General features: G+C 35.9%; 1 protein-coding gene across 1 annotated transcript; it reads right to left on the bottom strand.

The window, feature by feature from the left end:
* Window positions 1-3,171: 3,171 nt before the first annotated feature.
* Window positions 3,172-8,058, bottom strand: CYP38 (cyclophilin 38). Its single transcript, XM_022032077.2, has 7 exons — window positions 7,691-8,058; window positions 6,696-6,986; window positions 6,376-6,575; window positions 4,710-4,945; window positions 4,184-4,326; window positions 3,761-3,832; window positions 3,172-3,663 (listed from the first exon to the last, which is right to left on the bottom strand). Exons 1-7 carry the CDS (start codon window positions 7,865-7,867, stop codon window positions 3,436-3,438), a joined length of 1,347 nt encoding a protein of 448 aa, XP_021887769.2. The 5' UTR covers window positions 7,868-8,058; the 3' UTR covers window positions 3,172-3,435.
* Between the last annotated feature and the right edge of the window lie 603 nt (window positions 8,059-8,661).

The following is an 8,661-nucleotide window of genomic DNA, read 5'->3' as shown; positions in this document are numbered from 1 at the left end:
GAAATTTTTTTCTCAAATCATGTCATTCTTATCCGTTCCCATCCCATTTTTCTCCTTCTCTCATTCCCACTTTTTCCTCAATAACTTTGATAGCTAGTTATTCAAGCTTATATTAATGTTGCAGAAAATTTTGTCTCCACATCTATAACACTTAAAAAACTTGGACCATAACTAGCCTACTATTGTGTTGTTTAACTTCATTTTCTTTAAGTTTCTATTCGCCGTCTTCCTGCGGAACGGGCTCAGGAACCAAGCCCTCCTGATCTGAAATGGTTAAGTAAGGAATGAGCTACAGTAGCCTAGTAAAGATGTCACACTATCTCACTGTCACAGTAATAAAGGTTGGTAGAAAACAAAAACGATCAATGGAGCATAATTCATAACAAATTCATTTATCAATAATAAAACCCTTTACGCTCTACTTACCTCGGTGGGATTCATGAAAACAACTTAAGAAATAAATAACATTATAAACATCATAAGATCATGCACACTCTGTAACATAACACATATCATACTTTTGTATTTCAATCATCAGGCAACAAATTTCCTATTTTATCAGCCTATTAGTATATATGGGGATCCATAGGGGTCCCCGCTACATGTGAATCATTCACCTTAATTCCAGGACCGTCCTCATACCTCATTCAGTATGAGTACCAAAACCATAAACCTCAATACCCCGTTTGGTATGAGGGTGAAGCGGGCCGTCCCCATACTCCGTCCGATATGAGCGCCAAAATATTTAAAGTCTCCATACCCTGTCCGATATGAGAGACCCCGTTCCCGGTAGGGTTCCCTATGGACCCGGTCCGTCCACCATCTCCCAGGATATCTAGTGAGGCTGTCGACTTATCCAGTTATAAATTCACATACCATCCTTATTTTTCTTAGTCTCAATTACCTAATCAACATGAATACGTAAACCAACAACGCACACCAAATAATGCAACACAACATCGGGTTCACAATAATTCAAACCATAATAGATTAAACAGTTATTCATGCATACGAAACCACAAAATAAATAATCAAATACTATAGTATGTTTAGACTGTAAAATACATCAAACAGAAATAGACCGACAAATACATCAGGTTCGGGCCTCATTAGCAATCTTAATTAATCATATATATCTATAAATTCATAAAATACCGTTTTATCATTTATTAAACTTTAATGCCATGATAGAAAATAGGGTGAGAGATCATTACTTGTTTCGGAATCTGAAATCGGGTTCCCACTGCATCTACGGGCAGTCCCTAGATTCCCTAAATTTTTCTCCGGGAACTGAAATACACTTCCGGTACCTGTACATATCCCCAAAAAAACCCAAAATCAGACCTAGGGCCCTTTCGGCCAATTTTGGAATTCCGGCACGGCGGCTCCACCGTGCTCTAACGATGGCGATTCGCCTCGGGTTGGCCGTTTCTGGCCGTTTTTGGCCGAATTCGGCCAAACTTGCATTGGTTCCTGTGATAAAACACTCCTAGGGCCTTCGGTGGGTCAACAAATTACAGAAAACTGAGGCTTACCGGCGGCGGGGCTCTCAGGTGCGGCGGCTCCTCCGGCGCGAGTTGCGGTTTGGTGTTTTGCTCCGATCAACCTGCAGAGAAAAGGACGGTGGTCACGGTGGTATAAAAATTACATCGAACGGGAACCGGGAAGGGCCTCATTGGAGGCAAAAATTGAGAAAACCCGCAGCGGCGCCGCTGGGCTTCGGCGGTGTTTTTCGGCCAATTGCCCGATGGTTTAGCTCCGATTTGGCCACAGGGAGGTTCAGCATCGAAAAACGAGCAAAGAGGAAAAATTTTACCTTGTTTGACGGCCAAAAAATCCTTCGGTGCGGCGGCGGCCGGTTCCTCCGGTGGCTGGGTCATCTTCTCCGGCGAAGGTTCTGGCGACTAGGGTTTTGGGGTTGGGTGTGGATGCGATTATTTATAATCCTCTCCTTTTAATCTGAGCCGTCCATTATGATTTAATATGCGTCGTCCGATCGCGATTAAATTGGAAATAAATCTGGGTCGTCCATCACGATGCGATTTGGGCCGTCCGTGCGTGATCAAATCTGAACCGTCCGCACGCATGAGATCTTGGCCGTCCACGCACGCCTTTGATCTGGGCCGTCCGATCGCGCGCACGCGGATCGCCCACGTGTCTCCGTCCCACATGACTTCCCGCGTCAGTGTCCCTGCCACGCGGCGTGTCCTGGTTGGCCGGGGCTGCTGACGTGACACTATTTTTCTAAATTGCGTTTTGACCCCCTGATTTTCGATTCTCTTTTCAAAAACACCCACAAAATTCAAATTTTTACCCATTTTTTTTAAATTCAATTTCAATTAAATTCCAAAAATAATTTTACCCCATTTTATTATTATTATTATTATTATTTCTATTAAATTAAATTAAAATCTTATAAATTAATTATTAAAATAAAATAAAATAAACAAAATTCTAAATTAAATTAAATTAAATTAAAATAAAAATAAAAATAAAAGAAAAATCTTTGGGTGTTACATAGGGTTTTAGTAAATAATGTCTATTTTCATCATTTTATTTCAATAAATAAATAAATAAAATAAATCTATTTTTTATTTTTTAAAAAATGAATTATATAATTTAATTACTATTTCAATACTAATATATTAAAAACCCTAATCAACCCCATACTTTAACTCATTGTCCTCTCTAGTATTTTAGAATTTTCAAAATTCAATGCATTGATTTATTTTTAACAATTGTAATATTTATAGACTTTGACATTATTAATTTAAACACAAACAAAAACTTTTTTAGAAATTTTTTTTTGAAAAGTTTATGTATTGACTGACTCCAATAAAATTTTCAGTTTCTTTGGTTTTTAAAAAAAGAAATAAATAAATAAAAACTTATTCTATACGTGCGCTTGCGCCTTCAAACTAAATAACTGTCAGAGAATGAATACTTTAGATTACGAAATTACTAAAAATATATATATATATGCATGAAACCTTACAATATTCAAATGTACTTTTGCCTAAATGAGAATCAAAACAATAACATCTAAGCAAAAACTAGAGATACTGTGTACAAAAATTAAGCAATATTAAAAGGCTGAACCTATAGATATATGACTGACTCTTAAGGAGAAATTCAAAATGCTACGGCTGGTTCAATGGCATTATTCCCTACTGAAGAAGAAGATGATATAATAAACCTTAAATCCCCTTCGCTGATTACAAGTTGAAATTTCAACCATCATTTCTATATAGAACTTCTCTGAAGAGAAAAAAATCAACTCTGAATGCCACAATTCTCCGAAATGCAACAAATACACAACTATTACTTAAAAGTTATATATGAACTGCATAAACCATACTGGCTCTATCAATGAAGAATGAAGATGTGGAAAGTGACAATTAGATTTATCTGGTGTGCAAACAAACAGAAAACGGTCTAACCAGCAATCTTGTAGCTTGGATTGACTAGGTTATCCACGCCAGAAACTACTTGTATGGTTTCTATCACATCACCAACCTTGAGATCTGCCAGAAAATCCTCATTTTCTGTCACGTAACCAAATACGGCATAGCGACCATCCAATATATTGGCATTACTGGGAGTTAGTTCACTTTCTTTCAGCAGCCAAAATATCTGACTTGAGGCAGAATTATTCTCAAATTCCTGCAGAATAAAAGATTAAAAGGCAAATTCTTATCAGTCTTTAGATTAACGGAGATCCCATTTTTGCATATCCAAAAATGGAACTGAAAATTCTCACCTCTCTTGCCATTGCCATTGTTCCAAACGCATTAAATGGAAGCTTTGTCTGAGCCTTATATAGACCAAGCTCCTGTGTAAAACCATGAACTTTATGGTGAAAAAATTTTTTCAACTTTGAATCCAGGAACTTCTAACCACAATACATTAGTGACATGTTAGAAGAAAGGCAAGATTGCTAAATAGAAAAGCAAGAATAAGGGTTCACGTAATTACAGGACAAAATGATATGCAACCTTCCAGGGGGTAAAGAAAAAAACAACCAGCATTGGAAATTCCTTGTCGATATCCAACTAGAAATTTGGTCTTCTTTTTATAGAAAGGACTTTGGTTTATTTAGCTTCAAAGTTTGTTTTGTTGACATATTCTTATTCCATATTATATGCTTCATTAAACAAGTTAGAGAGAGTTCATTGAAACTTACTTCCAGAGTTGCTCCATAGAATGGTGTCTTCTCACCATTTACCATGATTTCTAATGGAATTGTCCTAGTTTTCTCTGTACTAGGATCAATAAAACCTTCTGCAGGACCTTCAGGATCTCCCGTTTGAACAACAAAACCATCAGCTGCAACTCAAGAAAATGTCTTAGAATTGCAATGTGATTAAATATTTAAAATTCTCTTAACCTGGTCTATCCAGAATAAACTGTACATGCCTATATTTTTGGTGATAAGAGTGACCCCAGAACAATTTTCGTCAGCCATTTAGAGAGATGCACTACATGGTCCCAAGGTAAGAGAGTTCTCAAGCCCACATTATATGATTAACCATTTTATTTCTCCAGCATTGCAAATATAGTAGATGTCTAATATTTCATTTACATGCGTGATAGTGAGACGACTGACAAAACTTGGTCAATGGGGGGCTTGTATCAATCAGAGAAACTAAGGGGAAAAAAGGAGCACTTTCAATATTGAAATAAAACCTAACCAACTTAAGATGTCTTACCCCTCTGGATTTCCATGCCATCATAGAAATGTCTTTGCACCAAGTCCACAAAATTCCCAGCAGTTACAGGAGCATTGTAACCATCCAGAACTATGCGAAATACACACTCATCAAGATTGGGATTATCTTTCACTTTCACCTTCATGTCCACGGTTGCTCTCCCCTTTAGAAGAGGCATATTCCTATATTCCTCTGGCACTTCATATGGGAAGCCATCCACCATGTCCTCTTCAACACTGCAGAAATCCAATGCCCCAGGAAGATCTCAGCTGCAGTCAATGACAAGATATAAATGAGAGAAGTTCATTTTAATAGGACTAACTTTCACAAGTCCTTCCCAATTCTTATGTTGAGACTAAGATGGTCCCTAAAGTAGCACTTTCACCAAAAGCCTCCCTTTCATAGCAAAAACTTTAAGGCTATGTTAGAAACAAATAAAAAAATTTTGTCAAATTTATTTGGAATCATACATTTAGTTAAACTAGGAAAAGAAAATTTCATCTCAAAAATTGAATTTATAAGAGAAATCCACCTAGTTAGAATGGTATCCCTCCTAAATCTCCAAACAAACTCTACAAAATTCTTGATCTGTTTCAAGCATAGACTTTAAAAGGACAGCATTTGCAATAATGTTTGGTCCCTATAGGCATAGGCAGAAATTGGTCTCTATAAATGTAATGGAGAACAATTGTACATGTCATTGTCTCTTGGAGAATAAGGAGTTTTGTTCAACACGTCAGGGACAGAGCCCATTTAATACAACAGCTAAACAAAAAAAAATTAGATAAAATAAGGATTTTTTACTAATGGCATAATGATGCTAGTAGCTTCAATGGAAGAATAACTTCAAGGATTATAGGGATCTCTAGCTAGTACGAGAAAAAATGCTACACTCCAATGGAAATCCAACAATATTACACACTCTCCTTCCTAAAACTGGTGTAGGATAGTAAAATGGGAACATACTTTGAGCTTAAACTAGAGTTAAAGTTTAGGAATTAGAAGACACCACTAAAACACACACCAATCTAAAGTCCATACTAATAGCACCAGGAAATAGATTAAACTGACAACAAATTAAATAAAGCTAGCCGCCTCACAGAGATGGTCACTGAAATATGCACAACATCTAAAAAACAAATCAATCACCTAGGCTTTGAAAGAACTCATCAAGTTTTGAAAATTTTTCATTTCTCTCAAGAGGAAAGTAGGATATGTATTGATCTTGGCCACTGAAATACATTAATTCATCCATGCATGATTTTCAACTAAAGACTAAACTTTCTCAAAACAAGAAACCTAAAATACTCTAAATATAGATATCAACAATGATTTTTTTGAAAAAGAGAATGTTTCAAAAAATCATTCTTCTGAAAAGGAAAGGACCAATAAGCCAAGATACACAACTTAATACGGTATCCATGAAGCATGAATGATACTCATCTCTACTCTAAAAATCAGTTTCATATTTTGATCCATGTGTCAGAAACAACAAGAACTCAAGCGATAAGATCTTTGATCTTATATTGACAAGTGATCTAACAAACTTAAGGTTGCAGAAGAGGAGATGGCTCCAGGCCGGATAGGTGGGCTTTGCATGGACCAAAAAATCATAACCTAATTTTCAGCATTCACATATGATTCTCTTCAAGTTTGTAATACTCACCCACTAACATATTGAAGCAGCTCTTTCTGTTTGGGGGCAACAGCATCTCTATTCCTACCCTCCACAATCTGTTGTAGTTCATCCATTCCAGCTTCCAGCTTGTCTAGCAGTTCCACTCCATGGTCCTTCTTTGATTCAGCTAAACCCGATAAAATTAAACTTTTTCCTTGCTTGAGAGTTCGTGATGCTTGCCTCACATTCTTCATAAGAAAAGTTAAGTCTCTTTTACTATCAATGCAGGATATCTTTGAACCAGCAATAACTAATCTATGACAAGAATTGCAACGTTGGAAATAGATAGAAAGTCATAAAGTCCTTACCCTCTCAACAGAATCAAGAGCCTTGACTCCAGCAACCTTGAGGCTCTCTGTGATGTCTTCAAGAGGTTTCTGTACTTCCCTAATAGCCTTGTTGTCAATAGGCAAAGCATATCTTAACAATGCTCCAGGGTCTTTAATTGGTGGGCCAGAGATTAACACCGAAATATCAGTTACAACTGGGTTTGCTGCATATGCAGTAGAAGACCAATCTACCAAAGGCATTCCGGTGATCAAGCCAACCGCCAAAGCTATAGAAAGTGCACATTCTTTCAAAGAAAATGGCCTCCGTTTCTGCCCAAAAAGTATGCTGATATTAGGTCTTTCACCCATAATTTAAGCAGCTGAACAAAAATTCCATGAAAAAGAACTAGTCTAAAACTCAAACTTTACTACCACACATATATTTGTTTACACTGAAAAGCCACAAGAGCAACTGTTTTCCTTTCCATCCAATATATCAATGTCACTAAGCAAATGTAATGGAAACGAAAAATAGCACTTAATGCACAAAGAACTCATCATACCAAAATAATTCAAAGCAAGGCTCTTTAAATAAATGAGACCCAACAAATGGGAAGATGTAACTCCATTTGTTTGTGAGACTAATTTGAGTAAGGAGAGTGAGTAAAGTAAGATAGAGCATGAATGATAACTAAGATAGAGCATGAATGATAACAAGTTGGTAGTTATTAAAAGAGTTAAGACAGAATCTGTGTTTATAGATCACTTAAATTATTCTCTTCATCCTCAATTATCCAACCCAAATTAAACATTGAGAGGTTTCATAATTTATTTAATTAGAACTCTTTGTTTAGTCGACTCTACTTTCTCTCACTTTCCTTTTAACACCCGAACTTTACTTTCCTTGCCAAGTCCCAAACATAATGTTAATTCCATATTACATCACCTCAACAATCGAAGAATTGAAATGCAGCAGAAATTCAACGTCAAGCAAGCATGACGAAAAGAAAAGGAGAAATAGATGAACAAGTCACCTGTTCAGATTGGAGCTGACACTGATGACGATGGCGATGCTGACTTTTCAAAGAGCAACGTGGAGTGAAGTGCTGAGTCAACCAAGCATTGTTTCTGTTAACGGGTAATTTTTGGAAGTTGATGAATTTGGAGGTGGGTAGAGAAGTAGAACAATGACAGGAGATAAAAGCGGCCATGGAGGGTCAAGTAAAGAGTAAAGAAAGCAAAAAAGCGAAAGATATCACAAAATCAAATAAAATGACATTTAGGGTCTGGTTCGGAAAAGAAAAAACTGTGAATCTGTCTGTGACTTTGAGTTTGGATGAAGATGATGGAGAGGAGTTGAGTAGATAAGGTTTTCAAGTACGTTCCAGCTAAGCCATGAACATGATACAGGTCCTCACAATCAAGATAAGATAAACCCATTTTCTGGTTTCTGGGACCCCAAGATAACGGGTCGGGTATCTGGTGTCCAGACTTGATTTTAACTGGGTCGGGTTGACCCGGTTTCTGAGGGATCAGGTTAGGAGAAAATTTTGTATGGGTAAGCTTAATTTTTAGCTTGTGTTATTCAATTATGCACTAATTAATATGATTTATGGCATGCAATTTGATTTAATTATTTATGAGCATTAATTTCAAAATAATTAATATATAATTGTATATTATTTTCTAACCATTGTATGTATAATAGTTATTAAAATAATGCATATTATCATATATTTATTTATTTATTTATTTAGAAAAGTGTATATTCAAATTTATGATTATTAATATATAATTTATTTCACATAATTACAGTAAATATATTTCAATAAACCAAAAAAAAAAACAAAAAACAAAAGGCAGAGAAAATTAGTTAACGAGAATGTTCTAAAATTTTTCTTAGTCTACATTAACTTTTCAATTTAAGAATTAATTAATTAAAAAAAAATCTATAAATGGAACCTTGAAACACTACTTTCTATGTTGCATTTTATTTAAAAATGTT

This window comes from Carica papaya, chromosome 1 (assembly GCF_054855325.1).
Source record: "Carica papaya isolate Zhongbai chromosome 1, ASM5485532v1, whole genome shotgun sequence".
NCBI classification, from domain to species: domain Eukaryota; kingdom Viridiplantae; phylum Streptophyta; class Magnoliopsida; order Brassicales; family Caricaceae; genus Carica; species Carica papaya.
The sequence above is the reverse complement of the archived record's forward strand: the minus strand, read 5'-3'. Positions and strand labels throughout refer to the sequence as shown.

Coding starts and splice junctions, on each gene's coding strand:
- CYP38 (XM_022032077.2), bottom strand. CDS start 7,867: ATGGCCGCTTTTATCTCCTGTCATTGTTCTACTTCTCTACCCACCTCC. Junction 4,327..4,709: donor TGGCATGGAAATCCAGAGGG/GTAAGACATCTT, acceptor CTTGAGTTGCAG/CTGATGGTTTTGTTGTTCAA. Junction 3,664..3,760: donor CAATGGCAATGGCAAGAGAG/GTGAGAATTTTC, acceptor TTTATTCTGCAG/GAATTTGAGAATAATTCTGC.